Source organism: Bos taurus, chromosome 2 (genome assembly GCF_002263795.3).
Source record: "Bos taurus isolate L1 Dominette 01449 registration number 42190680 breed Hereford chromosome 2, ARS-UCD2.0, whole genome shotgun sequence".
NCBI lineage: Eukaryota > Metazoa > Chordata > Mammalia > Artiodactyla > Bovidae > Bos > Bos taurus.
The window spans coordinates 52,280,519-52,305,137 of NC_037329.1; the positions used below are offsets into that span (position 1 = coordinate 52,280,519).

The window sequence follows — 24,619 nt, forward strand, 5'->3', positions numbered from 1 at the left end:
TTAAGATAATCTGTGAGTATGAGCAGGATGGGAAGGGGTGGGATCAGGGATTCTCTGCCTGAATTACCACATAGAAACACAAATTCTGTTCAGGTGTACAAGATCTTTTGCAGGGATCTCAGAAGCAATTGAATCCCAGGTAAAGAGCTAGACCTAGATTTAAACTCTTGTTTGAGCAAGATAGAAAGTGAGGGTGAAAGCCACTCAGTCATGTCCGCTTCTTTGCAGTCCCATGGACTATACAGTCCGTGGAATTCTCCAGGCCAAAATACTGGAGTGGGTAGCCATTCCCTTCTTGAGGGGATCTTCCCTATCCAGGGATCGAACTGAAGCCTACCACATTGCAGGTGGATTCTTTACTGTCTGAATCACCAGGGAAGCCCAATGCCCCCAAAATGATATTCAGAGTGATAAGGTTAGCAGGCTGCAATGGGTTAGGCTTCTTGCAGCATAAATTCTGTGTGTCATATCATTAGCATAGAAGACAGTGGAGAAATGAGAATGTTTTTGTACCTTTATTATCTTCTTGCTTTATAACTTTCCATTCCTCTTGTATCTCTTAATTGGAGTTCAGTTAAAACCTTTAAATTACCTAGGTTTCTTCTGGGGGCTTCTCTGATAACTCAGTTGGTAAAAAATCTGCCTGCGATGCAGGATACGTCAGTTCCATTCTTGGGTTGGAAAGATCCACTGGAGAAGGGATAGGCTACCCACTCTTCTTGGGCTTCCCTGGTGGCTCAGCTGGTAAAGAATCTGCCCGCAATGCGGAAGACCAGGGTTTGATCTCTGGGTTAGGAAGAACCCCTGGAGACGGGAAAGGCTACCCACCCCAGTATTCTGGCCTGGAGTGTCCCTTAATGGGACACCTGGGGAAGGGAAAGGCTGTCCACTCCAGTATTCTGGCCTGGAGAATTCCATGGACTCTATAGTCCATGGGCTCGCAAAGAGTGGGACAGGACTGAGTGGCTTTCACTTTCACTTGGGTTAAATAGTTCTCGGGCAGAGTTGAATGGAATGTATATGCTATGCTATGCTAAGTTACTTCAGTCGTGTCCAAGTCTGTGCAACCCCATAGACGGCAGCCCACCAGGCTCCCCTGTCCCTGGATTCTCCAGGCGAGAACACTGGAGTGGGCTGCCATTTCCTTCTCCAGTGCATGAAAGTGAAAAGTGAAAGTGAAGTCGCTCAGTCGTGTCCGACTCTTAGCGACCCCATGGACTGCAGCCTAACAGGCTCCTCCGTCCATGGGATTTTCCAAGCAAGAGTACTGGAGTGGGGTGCCATTGCCTTCTCTGGGAATGTATATAGTGTTAACCAATTGTGTAACAGTGAATTTACCAGTTTATCAGACAATTCATTTAGTACCTAAATACTTAACAAGGAGAGAGTCCTGCTGTTCTAAAGCATGTCATTTTCTTCTTGTGTATAATATTGGTCACAGTTTTATAGGTTGGGAGAATTTTGTCCTCTAGTCAGATCTGTCATGCAAATTAATGATAATTTTTAATTATCATTAAAAAATTTTTTTCTAGTTAATTTCATACAATGAGTTTTTAAAAAGAAAGCTGAGTAAGACATAGGTTCTGAGGCAAGAAAAACAGAAGTAGCACTTGGCAGGTTAGACAGAAGGGTCATTTTCAGACCATAACCTGTGTACATCAGGAAGAACCTGTCACTTCCTGGTGAATGAATGCTGCAGTTTTACAAGCTTTGTTTGCGATTAGGAGCATCTATCTCCACTTCACAGCAAGAGTTCCCACAAGAAAGAACAGATATCCCAAGCTTCTTGAGTGTCTCCTTCATTCATTCAGCAAATATTTAATAAGCAGTTTCCCTTATGATGTTGTCTGGCACCTCCAAAATATGTTTCCTTAATCTGTGTATGTGGGTCCTCCATCAGAAAACTGTGTTCCTTTGAGTTTGTAATTGAAAACAATACAGATAAAACTCTCTAGGCCTAGGCAGTGAATAAAAAGCAAATTGATTAGGGCAAAGAATTAATTGAAATGATGCAATTCTGAAACTTTGAGGATTCCCTAGAAAGCATATACTGGCTCATTTTATAGATGAAGATATTGAGATTAAAAAACATAAGTAGCTGAGTCAAAATGAGTAAGTTAATTATTTTAAACAGGGTCCAATCTTTCAATTCGGGGAAGGCAATGGTAACCCACTCCAGTGCTCTTGCCTGGCAAATCCCATAGACAGAGGAGCCTGGTGGGCTGCAGTCCATGGGGTCACTAGGAGTCAGACACGACTGAGCGACTTCTCTTTCACTCTCCACTTTCATGCATTGGAGAAGGAAATGGGAACCCATTCCAGTATTCTTGCCTGGAGGATCCCAGGGACGGGGAAGCCTGGTGGGCTGCCGTCTATGGGGTCGCACAGAGTCGGACACGACTGAACTGACTTAGCAGCAGCAGCAGCAGCAATCTTTCAATTATTGAGTATTAGCTGTGTGCCTGGCACTGTCCTAGGCACTGGAATGCATGCATGCGTGCTCAGTTGTGTCTGAGCCCCTCTGTCCATAAAAATTTTCCAAGCAAGAATATTGGGGCAGGTTGCCATTTCCTATTCCAGGGGATCTTCCTGACCCAACATTCTCTTGCACCTCCTGCACTGGCAGGCAGATTCTTTACCACTGCACCGCCTGGGAAGCCCAGGCATTGGGATACAAAGGTGAATAAGACCCTCTGTGCCTCTGTTAGCTCAGGGGCATGTAAAGGAAGGATTATCATGTATGGGAAAAATTCAACAATTGAGACATGCTCATGATATTCTGTAGAATGAGGGCATGAGCTCAGATTGAGATTGGCAGAAAGGCTCCTTGACATAGAATTAATTCTGTGTTGTTTCCCAAACCACATTACTGAATGCCTTACTTAGCCAGGGGAGGCAGAGAACTGAATTCCTAGAGTAACAATTCTTAAACTAGGCGTATATCAGAATCCCCAGAAGGGCTTATTAAAACACAGATGGCTGATTCGCATCTGTCTGGGGGTGGACCCCAAGAATTTGCATTTTGAACAAGTTCCCAAGTGATACTGATGCTGCTGACCTGGGGACCACATTTTGAAACCACTGTCCTGGAACATCCTTAAGTGTCTCTACTGAAAGCATATGGAAGAGCACTGACCTACTGGGCAAAAACACCATCCTTCATAAACCTGTCTAAAATGTAATAAAATAGTTTGAGTCTTTTTGGTAATAAACCAATTCTAAAATTTTAGATTTCACAGGTATATGAAAGGTAAACACATATTATCTAACTTGGGGATTTTTGTTTTAAAGGAGTGGTCTTCATACAAATACATAGCCACCAAAACTATTGAAGGGTTTGTAGTCTCTAAATCTGGATATTCATGATCCCCTAAGTAAAAAAAAAAAACAAAAAACACCTCACTTTAAAATTGGACACTGTCCCCAATTGGGCTGCTTCCTGCTGTTGGGGGAGGTATTTGATTCTGTAGAATACTACAGAGTCCCATCCCCTTGGGACTTTCTCTCCTGAAGCTCTTATACATGGGGAACACTCATTGGCATCTGAACGTGTGTTCGCAGGAGAAAGCCATGTCAGAGCAGGCACGGAGAGACCGGTCCAGACATTGTACTAATTCACAAGAAGAGAAGAAAGCTTTGTCACTTTTGACAAGACTTTTCTGGCTTTACACACACCTCTGTAACACCTGGAGGTTCTGTTGGGAAGCCCATGTGGCTATATAATGAGAATAACATCATCTTCCTCAAGGTTGCTTGTAGATATTTGGTGCCAGTGTGCATTCTGGAAGCCTTCTGCAGAAAGTCATGCATCCATTTTTAATGATAAAATATGTATCCTACATTAATTAGTCAACAAAGTAGCCATGAGAATTTATATTCAACAAATGAGAATATGGGCTTTCTTTAAACTAAAAAATTCAATACAAATGACTAAATCAAAATAATTTTCTGTGTTTTCCTACCATTTAAAATGTTGTTTAAAGAGAGCTTATATTTCAAAAAGATGACAGATAGAGTTATCTAGATTCAGGTCCCTTTGCCTTGACATTTGAAGTGAGTAAAAGCAGATATTATAAATATGTAATTTCTGTTTTATACTAAGGAAGTGTATATGTTTGTATTTGTTTTCCTCCAATACACATTTATGTATTTATGTCTGTGTATTGCAGAATCACACTCACTTTATGTACTTGTCTCTAAATAGGAGAATCACAGAGTAGAAAAGCAGTTCTCGGTCACCATCACTGTGTTCTATCCCTATGCACACGCTCTGGTACTAGTAGGCACTCAAAAACAGTTACTAAACAAAGGGATGGATGAATGATTCTACTTAGTTTTTTAATAGGTACTTGCTTCAGCTCTTCTAGACCCTCCAAAGTATTTTCTTTTCTAAAAGAATTATTCATTCATTTTGATAGTTATTAAAATGGCTTAGCATAATAGTCAAATATATTTCTTCAATTTCTTAATGAATGTGAAATCATGCTGGGTTATAGACCAGTGTTAATAGAGCACCTGTCTTCCTTCATGAACACATGCTTGTAACAAAGAAAGAAAATACATGGTGAAAGAATAAAAGTAATCAAAAAAAGGAGATGGAACAAGTATCAAGGTCTCATTATAAGTTAACTACTTGTAAACATATTAAGAATCTTAGGAGTTCTCTGATGCTCCAGTGGTTAAAACTGTGCTTCCAATGCAGGGGGCACAGGTTCAATCCCTGGTCAGGGAACTAAGATTCCACATGCCATGGGGTATGGCTATAAAAAATAAAATAAGACTAATAAAAATAATTTTAGGAAAAGAAATACTTTAAAAAGAGTATTAAGAGTCTTTAAGAAATATTTATGAGGAGAACATGAGTTGAATGATTTATTAAAGAGACCAATAAATATCTTTTATTTAGAGATTTAATTTCAAGAGGTTAATTGCTTGTTTTTAGACAGTAATTTGAAAAGTCAGTCCATGTTGGTATTTATCATTATCTATTAAAAATATTAATATCTAAGATAGACATAGTGTTTTTATGAAAGTATTATTAACAACATTAGTAAGAGTGAGCAACATATTTACAAGAAATTTGAGCTTTTTTGACTTAAAGGGACTTAGAAAGTTACCCTAACAATATTAAAACACATTTGGCTATGAGGAAACATTTTTAATTAATGAAGTTCTTTTTTTGGACAGAGGAAAGTTTACCAGACCTTAGGGAAGGCTGAGATATTTGCAAGACATCAGGGTAAATTTTAGGACTAAATGCAAAATCTCTGGAGAGGTATAGGAAGAAATTACTTGAGGTTTCTTTTGAATTTTTGCTATGGCTTGATCATAAATACCATGCAAATATCCTTTGTCAGTGTGTTTTGGCAGTTCTTCCAAGGAGATCGAGGAGTGAAGAGGATTATAGAAAAACAGAAAAGAAAATGAGGTTGATTTTAGACTAGAAAAATGCAGTGAGGAATTTTATAACTTTCTAGCAAATTTTCTACCTCATCCCTGATTCTGCTATACAGTATTACAAAATCTTTGTAAAAAACAAAAGTGCAGACTTCCAAATAGAATCAAAACATTTTCTTTCCCTACAGTTTTGAGAGTATCCAAAATTTAATTCCATCATTTATTCTAGAATGGTAACAATCAGGGTGTTTGGGAGTCTAGGAGACGGAAACACAGCATAGCCTAAGGTAGAAGAGGGAATTTTTTTGCTCACTGGGAGGATACAGGTGCCGACTGACCTCAGGAATAAGTGTGGCTAGAAAACTGCTGTCACAGCTTGTCATCTTGTCTCTGCTTTTCTTTAGGTATCTGCTTCATTTTCTCTCTTGATAAATTTTCTTATTTTACATGGGATTTATCAATTCTTTCATTCTACATCATATAGTTGTAGTCACTTGGAAAATATAAATCTGCCTTGGTGCTCTCTTTGGAAACAAGTCCTAAAATCATGGGAAAGGGATTGACTGAAACTCAGTGGGATTCTTGACTACCACTGGACCAATCAATGGTTTGACCTAGAGGATGGAGAGCTAAGATCACTTCACTTCAGGAGCAGATTAATCCACTGGATCTAGGGGAGCAGGATCATGCAACAATATGGCAGCTGCCTTGAGTACCATAAATCTTAGCAATAGGGACAGTGGGGAACCATCCCAAGCAAAGAATGTTGTGGTACTGAGTGGAGAAACCATATACTAGTAACCATATGTTACTAGCATCCATAGCAAGATTAGGGAAAATCACATTACATCCATGATGGTTATACCTAGTTCATAGAACACTAGACTCTAACCCACTTAAGTGACTCTAAATATTGAGATATATAACTAATAGCATATCTATACCACGTGAAGAAAAATCCTGATAGAGCAGATAGATTTAAATGATTGGCTTTCTTCACGAAACCCTTTTGAATACTCCCCTGAGTCCTATTAAATTCTTGCAAGTACTTACGATCACAGCTACACAGTTTATCACATAATTGTTCTACAATTACTTGAATAGTAGGTCTAAGTTCCTACACCTAACTTTTTTTAGAAGACTTCTGCACCAAGACTAGCATTAAGGACATTATTTATTCCAGATTCATTCCATAAATGATTCTTGAGTGTCTACTAATTTCTAGGCAATATATTTGATGCTCAGGCTACAAAGATGATCAAAGATGATCCTTAACAAGAGCACATGATTTGATATCTTTTGTCCCCAACACACTTGACATAGAAATCTAGTATGGCCAGATTTGATTTACCGAATGAATTGCCTCTCCAAATACCAGTAGTGTGTCTAGATGCAGTTTAGTTTGCCTATCCAGAAAAATCAGAATTTTCCTCCCTTTTAAGCCGAAAGGCTATTAATGCAAATCAAATTGAATTTGCATTTGATTACATTTCTGATGGAAACATTCATATGCAAATAAAAATTCATGCAAAGATAGCCAGATAATTCAAATACTTGCTGAAATATCAGGATAAAATTAGGATGATATTAAATGTATATCTATCCATGTTTACTAGGTTACAATAAGAATCTTCAAGTGGGACAATGTTCTTGAAAAATTAAATCGTTTCTTAAGCATTTGACAATGTTTAACTAGATCTGAATTTAGAAAATCACTACCCCCTTACTTTCTACTGCCATGGTGCTAATAAAGAAGTCAATCCCTGATCAGATCAGTTAAGTTGTTCAAAAAAGGTTCATTTTGGATCCACACATTTTGTCCCCTTTATCTTTTCTTGCACTTAAAAAACAAAAGGCAACTTTTGATAAATCTGAAGTTATTTGGATGATCTAAAACAATGAATAAATAGTTCGTGCAAGCTGGCATTTCCTTCATACCTCCCTAGTGACTTAACGGTGCAAGTTCAATGACACCATCACAGTCACCACCAAGTATTCTTTGGAAAACATCCATGGCAGCATGAATAGATCAGAGGGAAGGTGATCTTAATCAATGTCCATTCTACTTAGAAAAGATGTTAAGACTGAAGATACTAAGAGAAGATTTAAGCAAAATTTCAAGATACAAAATCTTAATCTACTTTTACACTTTCCAAACCTCTATTTGAAGGAAATACAGGTCCTGGAATTAGACCATTGCTCTTGTTAAAATTAACAGAAGTTAGAGAGGCAAAAGAGAAACATTTGAGATCACAGTATTCAGATTGTTAGCACTTAGTTTAATAGTCTACAAATGTAATGCCCCAGGTTTCCTTTTGTTTGATCCGATGTATTCATTCATAGTTTCAAACCTTTTAAAATGTCTGTGCTTCCTGCAGTGCTGATATCACTTAACCATCTATCGATGTGAAAAGCCTAAACCTAAGGGGGTGGGGTCTTCACCGGTCCCTCGTTGGCACATCCAAGCTTTCCCCAAATCTAATGCAACCACTTCTTATAATCTCCCTCACCATTTTTTTTAACCTTTATCTTTTGCCCAATCAATGGTAAGAGACTCCTAGCTGGTTTCCCAGGGTCTACTTTCCTCTTCCTGCAGTCCGTATCATACTGTAACCAGGGTTGTCATTTGAAAATGCAGATAACCGATTATTTCACCCCACCATCTTTCCTGCTTGATATCTTTCAGTGGCTTCCTGCTTTTCTTAGAAGAAAATCCAGATCCTTAGCAGGACTAGCGCACACTGCAGGCTTTGGTCTCTACCTTCCTCTTTACACTTACATCAAGCTCCCTCTTTCTCTCCATACTCTAGCAAAGTCCTTTCAGATTCTGAAATGCCCCATGTTCTTTCCAGTCACCACTGTTCTACCCTGGCTTCTAAAGTTAGTTAACTTCATGCTTCATGATCAGTTAAGACTTTCCTGATCTTCCAGACTCCATCAGGTCCCTGTCAAGCCCCCTGTTACTTCTGTAATACCACCGTGTAACTTTCTTTCATAACACTTATTTGAGTTTGTAATATTATATCTATTTTTGAGACAATTTTGCTTATCAAAACAAAACATGATGCCTATCACATACCAGGCATTCAGTAAATACTTATTGATTAATGGAAGGTTCCACTTTCTAGTCTTCTCATAAACATTCATAACAGTAAAAGCCAATACTATAGTATCTTTTATGACAGAGAAGGTGAGATGAAGAATGTAGTGAGATCAAGGTTTACTGTCCTCAAAAACTATGAAAGTATGGTCCACCATGGATTGTACTAGCAAAGGATTATTCTTCACTTACTTCTGGTAGCCACAATGTGGCACCCACTTTCCCAACACTGACTTATGCATAAAAGTTTTTACTTAGGATATTTAAGCCACAACTTATTTTAAAAACATAGCTGCTGCTGCTGCTGCTGCTGCTAAGTCACTTCAGTCGTGTCTGACTCTGTGCGACCCCATAGACACCAGCCCACCAGGATCCCCCGTCCCTGGGATTCTCCAGGCAAGAACACTGGAGTGTGTTGCCATTTCCTTCTCCAATGCATGAAAGTGAAAGGTGGAAGTGAAGTTGCTCAGTCGTGTCCGACTCTCAGCGACCCCATGGACTGCAGCCCAGCAGGCTCCTCCCTCCATGGGATTTTCCAGGCAAGAACACTGGAGTGGGGTGCCATTGCCTTCTCCAAAAACATAGCTAGTAGTTTCTAATATACAGTCTTGGGACACAAATTGCTAACATTGGTTTACACCTGTTATTCATGTCATGGGAACAGAGTCATAAAAGTCATATCAAAATCACATTGCAGGATAGCCAATTTCTTAACTCGATCTGTTACTTTTTATTTCTATCAGTGTGAGCTTAATTTTATTTTCAGCAGCTTTAAAATATTGAGCTAAACATTGAAATTTTAAGAAAAGATAAACTCCAACATTCCTTGAATTTTTTTTAACAAAATCTCATTATTATCTCTCCAGGAATATCCATCCTTCTGCATCTCTCTTGAATTGTGTAGTCCTGGTAGTCTGTGATGTTCAGAGAGTGGAGGGTTAAAAGCTTACCTTTAACAACAGAATGAATATATAGTTAGGAATGTTAAGTTTAGTGGACTATAAAAAATTAAATACACCTTTCTTTAAAAAAAGAAAGTTTTATATAGATTATTAAAGTAGCTTTGAGCTCATATTATCTCCCATGTTTATGGATCTTAGAATATAGTTCTTTTTTTTCATTTTCCCTGAAAAGCATTTTAAAATTTCTTTCATTCTTTGCAAACCACACAGACTAGTCTTCCAGAAAGAGGAAAATAAAATATGCCTATTTAACTTAGAGCAAAGTATCCTCTTTTTTTTTACGTATATTATGAGAATAACCATTCGATCAATAAGTGGTCATCAGCAACACTCCCTACAAATAAACTAGGTATTTGTAGTCTTTTTTGCAAGTCCATGTGTCTTACGGTGATGCAGGCAGACGGAGGCTCCTGGGAAGAAGGCCCTGAAAAGACATTTCTTTTCCTTTTTACCATTTCAGTTAAGAATGCAAATTGCACATCAGACTTTGAGGAATACTTTGCCAAAAGAAAACTGGAGGAACGCGATGGTCATGCAGTCAGCATCGAAGAGTACCTTCAGCGCAGTGACACAGCCATCATTTACCCAGAAGCCCCCGAGGAGCTGTCTCGCCTTGGCACGCCAGAGGCCAATGGGCAGGAAGAAAATGGTGAGGCTGTAATTCATTTTTAGCCACGACGCTGACCTCTGCAGCTGTTACAATTACAAATGCACTACATGCCTGGGTGTTTACCTTAAAATTTGAAGAACAGCTGCAGAGGCATGGAATTTCATGAGCAAAGATTAGAACTGTAATTTTAGGGTATTGTGAAATTTTTTTGTCAGCAAATTTGTGTCATCTGTACATCCAATAAAGAACAAGAACAATTAGAGCCTATTTCTAAGAGATAAAAATATCTACATGGATTCCTATCTTTCCGAAATATTTCACTTTTGAGGGGAAAAAAAAAGTTTAGAGATTCTGACCCTCACCTTTTGTTCTTCTTTGCGGGTACCCAAAAAGCTCCTTCACCCCATGAATCCCTGAGTCATCTGTGACTAAAGGTTTCCTACGAACTGTCAGTCACCTAAAGAGAATTTCCTCATTTATCAGCTGTTTAAATTTCCCCCCCAAATGCTCCAGTAATTAATTAATTTTCCAGCGCAGTGTGAGCTGATGCCGACAAGTCTGTCCTGGGTGTGCAAGGGGACTGGCGTGCACGGAGGCCGCGTGCGCCGATGGCACCCTCGTGGAGCAGATTGCAGTGATTCCTGTCATACCATCCCGGGCAGTCAGCCCATTAGCTGCCATTGATTTACTGACCTTTTGGCCTGCTTCTCTCCCTCTCGTCTCTCGGCTACAGACCTGCCACCTGGAACTCCAGATGCTTTTGCCCAACTGCTGACCTGCCCCTACTGCGACCGGGGCTACAAGCGCTTGACATCACTGAAGGAGCACATCAAGTACCGCCACGAGAAGAATGAAGAGAACTTTTCCTGCCCTCTGTGTAGCTACACGTTTGCCTACCGCACCCAGCTCGAGCGGCATATGGTGACGCACAAGCCAGGGACAGATCAGGTGGGGGGTTGGTTTTAAGTGATTTCTTTCTATAATAACCCCTTAGAGAAACGATATTGCTTTGATTGGCAATCATTATTAATTTTTCATGGCATTTTGAAGATGCAGATCTTTTAATGGTAATAGCTTTAATTGAGGTCTAAATGATTTTTTGATGGTCTCTTCTAATATGATTTAATAGTCTTATGTTCACGATCGAATGAGTGTGTTAATTTCTAATTTAGAAATTTTATTTGCACTTTAACTTGACTTTAGTTTCATTTTTATGTTCCACAAAAAAGTGAATGAAATTGTAGCGTTTTAATTATACATTATTAAACATCTCAGCAATTTTAATTCCATTTTTCACCTAGTTTTACTTAGTTTTTTTTTTTTTCATGTAAAATCTAAGTCATAGTAAAAAATGTGTGTATTCTTTCCATTGGTCACTTAACATCTTCAATTAGGCTATTTTTTACAAGCTGCTACTAGTTTATGAAATCTAATTAAGTGTTTTAAGGAAAATCAAAAAGCACATAATACATGTGGATGCTTATATAAACTGTATTAATACTCAAATGTGTATATGTAATAAAAACGATCCTTTCTTGATATTCATATTTGTTGCTAAATATTAAAATTACTCTGCCTTTTGGATTACTTGTGTTCAAAATAAAGATTCTATCTTCAACAGTATAGCTTCTTAAATCCTTAAAATGATTGAATAGGTTTGATTCACAGTGTCCCTTAAATGTTTTAGCAAAACTGGTTTTTATGTCCTCTTGGGAGAGTTCACTGCAGATTGATATTATGAGGTGTTCGGATGGTAACAAAATTGATGTGTGTTAAGTCTCAATATCTGGCCCTACAGTTCTAGAATCACCCTATATAAACCTTGACACCATATCTGTTTTTAAAATTATTGAACAAGATATTCTCTAAAATTCTTACGGGCTTTATTTTCTTTGAATAAGGAAAATGAGAATAAGGAAACACAGTCAAGCAATGGCAATGATACTGGATTATGGAATTTCATTATTTTAAGAAAATAGCTCATGTAAATCATTTCATTTATATCTCATTGAACTTGTCACCTGCATGTTTTTCCAAGTTCAAGTTGTAAAAACCGCGCTTATATAGTTACACTTATGTAACAGTTTCTCTCCCCTTGCTTATATGAACAAAAACTCCAGGGGAAAAAAAAAGGTGCCTAGATATTTATCTAGCATAACTGCTTTAAATTTCACATGCAGAAGTGTGATTGTGCTGGCGCATTATGAATGGTAGCTTTGGTGTTGAAAAGTCCCCTCATTTGCTCATGGCATTTACAATTAGTAAATTAAAATGATTGTATCATATTAACAGTGGCACAACTAAAGTTTATAGTAGTCCTCTGAGGGCTGTGGGGGGAGACAAAGCAGCTGTTGCTGTTTGTTTATGCAACTCAGCAACATATGAGCGCTGGTCCCTCAATGGCGCTCGGCGGGCTGGGCTCCGCTTGATCTTTGAAGGTTGCTGCTGTTTGAACAAACCTCCCTGTGTCCCATGTAACACCATCTGTCTCACTAGGAATGTGGGAAGATTCAGCACACCCTAGCAGTTGTCATACCGTTTCTGTACTGTCTTTTTTGCAAAAGGCTTTTGTGTCATTGCTGCTTGAAAAAGGCTGGCCTCCTACCTTGAACATCCAGAGTGGATGACTGTATTTCTTTCTTTCTTTTTTTTTTTTCAGAATTCTAAGTCACAGTGCTTTTTTTCCCTTGTTCAAAAAGGTCAGCTGTGTTTGATTATATCTTTGCTGCTTTTAACTTGTCTTTTCAGCAAACTTTTTTTCTTTTTCGTCCCTACTCCCTAGCACACTACTCAAAAGGAAAATGACAGGTCGTTGAAGTCTTTCCTACTGGCCTGTGATAAAACTGCTCAAGCAGTTCTAGCCCAAGATGTTGTCTCTTACATTTGATAATGAATCAAATCTTACATGCAACATCTCAGGAAAAACAGGGTTTATATTTGCTACTAGCACTGTGAATGAGGTATTTAAACGTGCTTATCATGTAATAAAATATTTATAATTGAGGATTTTTTAATTTATGTGAGGTTTTTTCTTTCTTCTTTAAAATTAGTATTGCTTCAGTATAAGATATGCTTTTACCTCAATACAGAAAAGAGAAAATGAGTTGTGTGTGTGGGGAGTTCTTCGGGGAGACTAGGATTTTGAGTATAATATTTATTTTTTTACTTGACAAAATCATTGCGTTCCAACAGGGAATCTTCAGATTTTAGAATCTGCAGTAAACACAGAGAGCCACAAACATCTTTGCAATTATGCTTTCTCATCTCCAACGGCTCAAAGAAACATTTTGGAAAAGAGACTACAGAGATAATTCTAAAGCAAGTGTTGGATGCGCATGTGAAAGCACTTTTTTTTTATTTGTTCCAATTTTATTGCCAACATTATCACTTTTATTGCAACTCTGAAAGACTGGGCAAATAAATAAACATGCACTCAAACCTTTTGGCCTGTCTGAAAATAGAGGCCTTTTAAAAATATTTGTAACAAATTTCCTTTGTTCCTCCTGCACAAAACTGATGTCAGTCTTTCTCCTTTTATAGCACCAAATGCTGACCCAAGGAGCAGGTAATCGCAAGTTCAAATGCACAGAGTGTGGCAAGGCCTTCAAATATAAACACCATCTGAAGGAACACCTGCGAATCCACAGTGGTGAGTAGCAGAGGCGCTGGTACTTGTTTTTGCATTTTGTTTCATTAGGAACGTTTCTAAAGATTGTATAAAATGTACACAACCCTGTTTGTAGTTTTTTAGAACTGCACATTCACGTCATAAGCTTCGTGTGCCCGCTTTGCCTCGTGAGCCTTATGGTACCGCCAGTAGCACTACTAATAAGAGGAGGAGTGCTTATACTTCTGGAAAACTGCACGTGTTTTGCCTTCTTGTGAAATCTAGAGGCTCCTTTTTGTCCTTTAAAATGTTTTTGACCTGAAGAAACTCAGCTGGCAAATTCTGAAGGATATTCATTTTTTGATACCTAAACTTGAAAGAAGAATGTGCAAGAATTTTGGATAAGAGCTTTTGTATGATAAGTGTTCCTTGATTCCTGATAGCTGTATTTTTTTTTGAAAGCTGTATTTTTAGAACAATATCTTACCACTGAGATTTCTTCTTTATAACTATTTTGATAGCTCTGCCAAGCATTTTATTACCAAATTGGATGCTAGTCAAAGGACTAGTTGGATTGGTAGAATCAATGGAATCTTCACAGAGTTGATTAAAGCCATGGCTACACTTTCCTTTAAATACTGTGACATCTTTATTGTGCTATTGACCACACATTAATCTAACACTCTGTTTAAATAGGAGGCTGCCGATGGCAAGACAAGATTTTGGATCTTGGCTGAAAAAGGCACAGATAGCCCTCACCTTCCACTGCTAACATCTTGAATTATGTCCTCCCAGGGTAGATAAAGCCCAGAAACAGTTATAGCCACATAATTCTAATCTAAGCACCTAGAATGTAGAGGTGCCCCATTGTGTTCCTTTCCTTTGATTGCACAGATTCTTGCCTGGGTAGACGATTGCAATTGTTGCCCCATCAAAAAGAAAAAAAAAAAATAACATTAATTTTAATTGTCATTTTAGGTGAAAAACCGTACGAGTGCCCCAACTGCAAGAAACGTTTCTCCCATTCTGGTTCCTACAGTTCACACATCAGCAGCAAGAAATGTATTGGCTTAATCTCTGTAAATGGCCGAATGAGAAACAATATCAAGACAGGTTCTTCTCCTAATTCTGTTTCTTCTTCTCCTACTAATTCAGCCATTACCCAGTTAAGAAACAAATTGGAGAATGGAAAACCACTTAGTATGTCTGAACAGACAGGCTTACTTAAAATTAAAACAGAACCACTAGACTTCAATGACTATAAAGTTCTTATGGCCACACATGGGTTTAGTGGAACTAGTCCTTTTATGAATGGTGCACTTGGAGCCACCAGCCCTTTAGGAGTTCATCCGTCTGCTCAGAGTCCAATGCAGCACTTAGGTGTAGGGATGGAAGCCCCTTTACTTGGATTTCCCACAATGAATAGTAATTTAAGCGAGGTACAAAAGGTTCTACAGATTGTGGACAACACAGTTTCCAGACAAAAAATGGACTGCAAGGCTGAAGAAATTTCCAAGTTGAAAGGTTATCACATGAAGGATCCATGCTCTCAACCTGAGGAACAAGGAGTTACTTCTCCTAATATTCCACCCGTAGGTCTTCCAGTAGTGAGTCATAATGGTGCCACTAAAAGTATTATTGACTACACGTTAGAAAAAGTCAATGAAGCCAAAGCTTGCCTCCAGAGCTTGACTACTGACTCAAGGAGACAGATCAGTAATATAAAGAAAGAGAAGCTACGTACTTTAATAGATTTGGTCACCGATGACAAAATGATTGAGAACCACAACATATCCACTCCATTCTCCTGCCAGTTCTGTAAAGAAAGTTTTCCTGGCCCCATTCCTTTGCATCAGCATGAACGTTACCTTTGTAAGATGAATGAAGAGATCAAGGCAGTCCTGCAACCCCATGAAAACATAGTCCCCAACAAAGCTGGAGTTTTTGTTGATAATAAAGCCCTCCTCTTGTCATCTGTACTTTCTGAGAAAGGAATGACAAGCCCCATCAACCCATACAAGGACCACATGTCTGTACTTAAAGCATATTATGCTATGAACATGGAGCCCAACTCTGATGAACTGCTGAAAATTTCCATTGCTGTGGGCCTTCCTCAGGAATTTGTGAAGGAATGGTTTGAGCAACGAAAAGTCTACCAGTACTCAAATTCCAGGTCACCATCACTGGAAAGGAACTCCAAGCCGTTAGCTCCCAACAGTAACCCTCCCACAAAAGACTCTTTATTACCCAGGTCTCCCGTAAAACCCATGGACTCCATAACGTCACCATCTATAGCAGAACTCCACAACAGTGTTACGAATTGTGACCCTCCTCTCAGGCTAACAAAACCTTCCCATTTTACCAATATTAAACCAGTCGAAAAATTGGACCACTCCAGGAGTAATACTCCTTCTCCCTTAAATCTTTCCTCCACATCTTCTAAAAACTCCCACAGTAGTTCTTACACTCCAAACAGCTTCTCATCTGAGGAGCTCCAGGCTGAGCCTTTGGACCTGTCATTACCAAAACAAATGAAAGAACCCAAAAGTATTATAGCCACAAAGAGCAAAACGAAGGTTGGCAGCATAAATTTAGACCACAACAGTGTTTCTTCGTCATCTGAAAACTCAGATGAGCCTCTGAACTTGACTTTTATCAAGAAGGAGTTTTCAAATTCAAATAATCTGGACAGCAAAAGTGCTAACCCAGTGTTCGGCATGAACCCCTTTAGTGCCAAACCTCTCTACACAGCTCTTCCTCCACAAAGCGCGTTCCCCCCGGCCACTTTCATGCCACCAGTCCAGACGAGTATCCCTGGACTGCGACCATACCCAGGACTGGATCAGATGAGCTTCCTACCACACATGGCCTATACTTACCCAACTGGAGCAGCTACTTTTGCTGACATGCAGCAAAGGAGAAAGTACCAGCGGAAACCAGGATTTCAGGTAATGAGACTTTTTTTTAATCAGAAGAGAGGAGGTGAAAATTATATCACTTATGTGTATGTAGGAAAAAATCTTAGTGGAAAAAAAATCGAATGCTGTGTTCTCAGCAGAAATAGAAGAGTGGGTTTGAAGTTGAAGTTAAAACTGAGTGGGCTAGACAAATAAATGGAAAAACAGTGGGACCCTTTGCTATCAAGCAATTGTGCCTTAAGAAAAGATAAAGAACTTAATATTTATCATTAAGGTTTATTTAGATCGATCCATCTGCTTTCAGAATTATATGCTGATATGAGTATTTGGGGGGTTTCCCTGATAGCTCAGATGGTAAAGAATCTGCCTGCAGTGCAGGAGACCTTAGTTCAATCCCTGGGTTGGGAAGATCCCCTGGAGAAGGGAAAGGCAACCCACCCCAGTATCCTGGGCTGGAGAATTCCATGGACTGTACAGATCATGGGGTCGCAAAGAGTCAGACATGACTGAGTGACTTTCACTTCACTTCATGAGTATTTTCTAGGACTTACATAGAAGCTAAATGTTAACATTTTTGACAGTCACATACTTTTAGAGATACTCACAATTTGCAATAATACATATGTAAATTTGATGTGCACTTGGTTTCATAGAGAACAGTTTATTTGGAAGAGTATTTTAAAAAATATTTTGTACATTCCACATGACTTCCTTTGTAGTTTTCAAGCTAGTGAATAATTTATGGTTTTTCAAATATAAAAGCAGGTATGTTTTAGCATCATGGAGTAAAATCCCTGTTTACAAAATAGGAGCATAAGTAGCAGTGCACCTCTGTAACAGCTGTTCCAGTATTCCAATTTACAGTACATCTGCCCTCTTTGTAAATGTATTTAAGCCTTTTTAATCTTCTCTAATATTAATTAGTGCAAACGTAGTCTAGGAAAAGTGAACTGTGGGCTAGCAAATGGAAATGTATGTTATCATGCAAGTTTGCACTCCTTTGGATCAAGACAAAATAAATATCAAGAAATTTAATAATTTACTGATCCACATTCATTATTGCTCAATGCTGAAGGCTGTTTTAACATAGATAGAACATTGATAAAAAGTGTTATTAATATTCCCTATTTCAAATTAGAAAATTAAATATAAAAATATAGCTCGAGGCCTTTAGTTGGTAGACATACATTTAAATAGATTGCATAATAATAACATTTTGTACCTAAATATAAAATTCAATTAAAATGGGGTTTCTGCAGCTACAGATCATTTCTAAAGTTAAGCACACTGGAAAATACACAAATTCTGATATTTAATTCTCACTCACAGATATTTGCTGATAGAAAAAAAATTAAGGAATATGAGGAAGTTTATGTTTCTCTCACCTTCAGAGTTGACCATTTTCTATCCTTGAAAAACAACAAGCTCTACCACCTAGGGCAGAGAAGGTTTATATTTTTGTTGAAATGTGAACCGTCATATATTGTTTATGGAAAATAACAGTTTCTAAGAACTAGATGGATTCATAGAGAGCACTTCTGAGATTCTCCAAATGTCAGCCGATGCAAACTTGTTTGTGATAAACACAAAGAGAAGCGACTGTGTTGAACTATGTGATTATGTCACAGGGAGAATTGCTTGATGGAGCACAAGACTACATGTCAGGCCTAGATGACATGACAGACTCCGACTCCTGTCTGTCTCGAAAGAAGATCAAGAAGACAGAGAGTGGCATGTATGCATGTGATTTGTGTGACAAGACATTCCAGAAAAGCAGTTCCCTTCTGCGACATAAATACGAACACACAGGTATGAGTGACTTTGACTAGCTAGTTAGAGCTTCCCGGCGTGCTGTACATTTCGTAATATTTAATGAGTGCACTTGTGCAACATAAGATGTAGCATATGCTGATACCTTCAACAAGGAAGAAATAATGCTTTTGCCTAGCTCAGTAGGACTTTTTTGTTGCCTGTTTATTGGATCATTCATGTGTTTATGAGCCTGCTTGTCTTATATTTTTCAAGTTAGTCTGTACACCAAATTCACAAATCCTGTCAAAGATGTATTTAAATGGCCAGGGCAACGAAATGACATGACACAAGCCAGCTACAGAAAATATCTTCAAATTCTTAAGCTGTGATGAACCTATATGTGGAAAAATTGAACAATAAAAAATTCAGTCAATGCTGTATTTGTTTCATCATCGAAACATCAAGTAAGCCATGAGTGGCGGGGGGGGCGGGGGTTGGTATTCAGTTTGGTTTTTACAAATTGGCCATATTTTGAATAAACTAAAAATGTTAGGACTGTGAAAGAAAAGACATAAGTGAATAATAGGCCAAATGAGCTACTGAAATTACTGATATTTGGAAGACTAAAATACAACTTTCTAAATGTAGACTATTTCTTTCCAATTCATGCATTCCTTTTCAGGAAGAATTAAACAGGGTTGACAAGATAGCTTGATTTTTCCCTATAAGTAGAGAGAGAATGGCTTAATTTTTCAAAAGAAAGCCAAGGGCCATAAGAAGAAGCAGTATTTGTTCCCCAAATCCAAGATCTGATCTATTATGTGCTGGACCCATACCTGTGTTCCCTCCCTCCTTCCCCCTCCCACCGTTAACCAAAAAATAGCTCTGCTTCATCCCTGTTCTTAATCCATCTCCAGCTTTTCTCCACCAGAAATGTGGTATGCTGCACTGGGCCTAGGTGGGAAAAGAAAGAATGTAGGATTGCAACCAAAATACTGATGGCTGGAAATTATAGGAAGGTTCTCATTTTAAACCAAGATGTCTAGTATCAAACATTTTTAAAATATAGAGGAAAAAAATTAACCTAACATAAATGCTTTTGGGGGGAAAGTGATGAAGATGCAAACATGAAAAACAAAGAAAAGGGAATGTGAATACTTCCTGTCACATTTTGACCGTCTACATCCATAGTATCCTTTTTAGCGATTGAAAATGATCCTTGGGAAGCATTTGTACTGTCACCTTGCCTTACTCCTCACTGGGCACGTGGCAGAGGCCGTACAAGTGACCACAGTCACCTGAGGCTGTGGAAAAGTTGGGTGAGTTTTGCAACATTAAACATTGAGGGTATTTGTGAAAAGAACAAAGTTGATAAATAACAGCGCTCTTATTTCAACCAACCCAGTTTTCTTTTTCTTCAGTTGTCTGATACTAATTGCCATTATTTTGAAAGTTTTACTACTGATACTTTAAAAGCAACCTAATTTAAATAGCAAATCCCAATAGTTTTTATACTTATGTGACCTAATTCAATGTTTGAAATGTCAGTTTTCTTACACTTGTCTTTTATGATACATATCAATAGATATTTTCTTTAGTACCAAGTCCTATTTATGTATTATAGATTAAATATATTTTTATACCTAAATTTACTTTAATATCTTAATCAACCTCAAATATATTTTGTATTTCATTATTCAGCTACAGTAAGCACATCATTGAAGGCATCTTTCCCTCTCTGATTGGGTTTATTATATGAACATATGTAAACTCTATCATTTACTAGAGGGTGAGTGCAAAACTTTTATTTTAGTGAGGGCTGTTATACATATTGACATCCAGCCAATACCTTTATTTCTTACAAATTAGTCCATAAACTCCAAGGTGTATAGATAGTTGAGAGACACCAAAGTTGACAAACACAAATATGCATAATCAATTTGAAAAATATACTATACTAAAAAAATGTTCTGATCCTTTAAGATGTGAGAAAATCAGCTGCCTAGAAACATTGCCTAGCAACAAGATGCTAACCATCCAATGATTTCTCTAAACTTGTGATTAATTATTCTCCTGTTGGCTTCCCAGATTGTCAAGTTTCCACTGTGTAAACTTTTTTGGTCTCTTGACCAAACATCTCGTGACATTTTCTACTGTCAGTGTATTAGGTTCTATCAAAGTGAAGTTCTTCATGAATTTTCTATCACTATGATATATGTGGAAATTTAGCTTACTTTCCTTCCTAACTGGGCCCCACAAGCCTTTTATTTGTTTATATTAAGGACTAGTAATACTTTGAGAATGTGTTAAAAAGAAAATTATAAGGAGAACAATCTTTGGGTTGATTGATTCTAAGGTTGGGAAATGAGATTGAATGGTCATTTGATTATGTGTTGATTATGAATGTGTCATTGATAAACTGTATTTGTTATATCTGTCTACAATTTAACATATAAAATAGTTTAAGAAGGAAATTATGAGCTACTTATTTTCAAGATTCTGTGCTCTTTTACCTCAGCCTGTTTATTTCCTAAGCAGACACCAAAAATAATAATCCTTAATTCTCCTTACCAATGGCTCATTGCTTGCTTGCTTTTCCTGGGAATTGGGACTGGGACAGAGGAAGAAAACCCTACATAAATGTTGATTTCAATAGAATTAATTGTCACAAACAAGGAATGAGAAATAAAAAATCTGAAACTCTTGTTAAGCACTGTAAACAATTCACTTATTAAAAAAAAAAAAAGAATTCACTTAAATTCCACTAAAATTTAAATCTGACATCTATTGAGTACTTTCTCTATTGAGAAAGGTAGGTGCTTTTAAACCTACTTTATTTAGAAAAGTAATAAAAAAATGTTCCTACTTTGGAGTGAAGGTAAAGTTTCAAATTACCCAGCCAATTTTGTTTTTCAGTTACATGATAATCTTCTTCATACCACAGACCTTTCATTTATGAATTTCAGTTATTCTGTCAGGTGAATCATGAACCTTGATATTAGAGGGAAAAAAAAAAACTTACCCTGTAAAAGTTTTTACTTACTCAATATCAGTTTGGATGTTTTTTTCTGAATTTTGTTCATGTGGAAACTTAATTCCAGGACATCTTGATTTGAATCAGGTAAACCAATCAAGCAATTTAAAAAGAGATAAATGGCCAAGTCAGTTCCTATTTAAACTGAATGTATTAAATGCTTACCAGTGAAATTTCTGGAGATTAGTAGAATATTTAGTGCAATTCTAAAGCTTCTGCTCTCAAATTCTGTCTTTGGCATGACATAATAGCTGAACATTTTTTCTTTTAGGTTGTTGGTTCATAATGTAGAATTAATGTATTTTAATATAAGCATGATATTTATGATCAAAAGGACTCCCTTAAAATCAACCGCCTGTAACTATCGAAAATCTATGGGCTACGCCGGTGCCTCAGTGGTAAAGAATTCGCCTGCAATGCAGGAGACACAGGAGACGTGGGTTTGATCCCTGGGTCAGGAAGATCCCCTGGAGGAGGGAATGGCAGACCACTCCAGTATACTAGCTGGGAAAATCCCATGTACAGAGAAGGCTGGCAGGCTACCATCCACAGGGTCGAAAAGAGTCAGACACAACTGAAGTGACTAAGAATGAGCACACATCAAATATCTATATCTTAAAGACTTCAGTTCAGTGGGCATCCCCGAGGCATATCTAACAGGCCTTGAACTTGTCCTTGAGAACGCTCATTAAGGACATTGCTCTGTGTTTTGTTCCTTTGGAAAAGAGACAGCCATATCAACTGTGATGTTTGTTCACAATTATTCACACAGCTGATCCATGTAGTGAACTAACCAATCAACATTCCTGGGCCCTTGAACTTCTGAGACATTAAGAGAGGTTGCAGAACAGTTCTGCCCACATGCATGTAGCAACTAAAGAACCAAGAAAGTTTTTAGTTTTTATCTGCAATTTCTCTTCTCTCCATTCAGATTCATTTCTTCCATGTACTTTGCTCCTGATACATGCATCTTGCTTACAACTTGGGAAATTACTGAACCTGTACTAATAAATACAAATAAAAATATCGAACATTCATTGAGTGCTTACTATGTGCAGTCCTTGAACTAAACACTTTACCTACATTGTCTCCTTCACTCTTGGTGCCCAGTCTACAAGTTAGGTCCCCAAATGATTTCCCTATTACCAACAAGGACCCTAATCCTCAGAGGGAGAGGTTAACATGCCTTAGGCGACACAGCAGGTCTTAAAAGATGGATTTGAACCTGGGCAGTCAAACTCTAGAATCCATCTTCCCTATCTAACTCTGCACCACCCTGGCTCTGTGAATGAATTACCACTGTCAGAATCATCTTATCCTAGCTCCTAATAGCATTTTTTTAAAGGTCCAAGTAAAATACACACAAGAGAGATCAAATTCATATATAGCAACTTGAGGTTTTCTGGAAGGCAAAACCTCTGTCTTTTTCCCAAATGCACTTCTGCTTCCTGTTAAATTACCTTCCCACCCGGTGGTCTTGTCAAATGAAAAAGCACACTCTCTTTCCAAACTCTTGGCACTCCATTGACATTCTCTTCTGTGTTATCTACTTTACCTCATTCAATACATCTTTTCCAAAAGTTAAGTTCTTGTGTGGTTTGAATTACACTTTTTTTCTTCAGACTACAAGCGGCCTTGAAACAGATTACTAGAATCTTCTTTATTTCCAATACTTTCTATTTTTTTTCCTCTTACAGGTAAATAACTTCTTCCTACTCTAATATTGTGGTTTACCACATTTTATCACTTAATTTATCCTGGATGTTACAATAAGATAAAGATCATTAATGAACTAACATAGAGCATCCAACAGCATTTTCTAAATAGTAGCATGCCCCAGAGGCATTCAATAACATTATTAAAGATATTTGATTACTAATTGAGATTATATATCACCATATACCTGAATACGTGAAGTGTGTAGAATGGATTCCTAATCTGAATGTCACTTAGCAAATGAAAATGGTATTGAATCTACTCATGCTGGTTTTCGATTTGCTGAAATGCGAATTTGTATTAGGAAATATAAGCACATAACTTCATGTATGTTATGATGATACATACTGCTCTTCATGACACATTTCTGACTTTAATTCTGGAGCATCAGTCTGATAAATTTTTTTTGTCAGTTCTATTTTGGAAATAAACTTTTAAGTATGGCAGCTATGGAAGGTGTTGAAGGCATTCCAATGCTATTTGTGGCCTGGAATCAACCAGATGTGTTTAGGCTTGGCACCAGTTTCAAGTTCCAAACACTGGTTAGACACTGCCTGGAATGCCAAAGGAAATACAGCATTCTCTAGCTGAAGAGTATTTTAACACTCAACAAGTGGCTGACATCTCATGGAAAACTTTAGAGGGAAAACACTGTTTGGGTTAGTTCAGCCTGCATGACATCTATCTTTCTGCTTTGTGTTTTCAAATGATTTCTTCTCTAATTTGTATTCTTAGAAGCATATGGCTGATAAGACATTCTTAACATCATCTTTCCTCTATTCCTGCTCCTGCCTGACTTGGCAGTTTGCTCCTGTTTGAGCTATAAAGCCCATTTCCAAAGCAATCATTTATGCTGTAACAAGCAGAGGGTGTATATGGCAAAGTCAGCGATGATGCCATCTTGATCATTTTTATACAAGTCCTTGTTTTTAAAAATGTACAGAAAAGAATTACCTGAATACTACGTGCTGATGCACGAGAAATTTCTTGTGCAGTAGAACATTTTTCAGAGTTTTTAATGAGGCAATTAGCAATTAAAAGCTTCCTGAGATTCTTTTGCTTTAGTAGCTTTGGAGTTTTTTCTTGTTTATTAACTGTATTGCACCCAGAAGCATGCATTAGAACGCCAAATTAAGAGATGAAAAACGCATCTGCCTAACCCTCGTTCCATGAGACTGAGGTGTGTTGATCTTCCAGCCGTTCGCAGACTCCCTTCTGCCTCGGTCCGGACACATTTGCAGAATTCTTGGAAAAGAGACTTCCCGCACAGACACTAATCACCCTGTAATCTTGTTCTCTCTCCCAGGAAAAAGACCACATCAGTGTCAGATTTGTAAGAAAGCGTTTAAACACAAGCACCACCTTATCGAGCACTCGAGGCTTCACTCAGGCGAGAAGCCCTATCAGTGTGATAAATGTGGCAAGCGCTTCTCACACTCGGGCTCCTACTCGCAGCACATGAATCACAGGTATTCCTACTGCAAGCGGGAGGCGGAGGAGCGGGAAGCGGCGGAGCGCGAGGC

General features: G+C 38.0%; 1 protein-coding gene across 2 annotated transcripts in view; it reads left to right on the top strand.

Annotated features, from left to right (window-relative positions):
* Window positions 1-24,619, top strand: part of ZEB2 (zinc finger E-box binding homeobox 2) — a 136,612-nt gene that overhangs the window by 106,672 nt on the left and 5,321 nt on the right. For both annotated transcript variants that reach the window (NM_001076192.2, XM_059876060.1), the window contains 6 exons: window positions 9,920-10,108; window positions 10,803-11,017; window positions 13,610-13,718; window positions 14,655-16,624; window positions 18,223-18,403; window positions 24,403-24,619. The exon at window positions 24,403-24,619 is cut by the window's right edge. In NM_001076192.2, coding sequence (NP_001069660.2) covers window positions 9,920-10,108; window positions 10,803-11,017; window positions 13,610-13,718; window positions 14,655-16,624; window positions 18,223-18,403; window positions 24,403-24,619 — 2,881 coding nt within the window. The remainder of the gene's footprint in view (window positions 1-9,919; window positions 10,109-10,802; window positions 11,018-13,609; window positions 13,719-14,654; window positions 16,625-18,222; window positions 18,404-24,402) is intronic.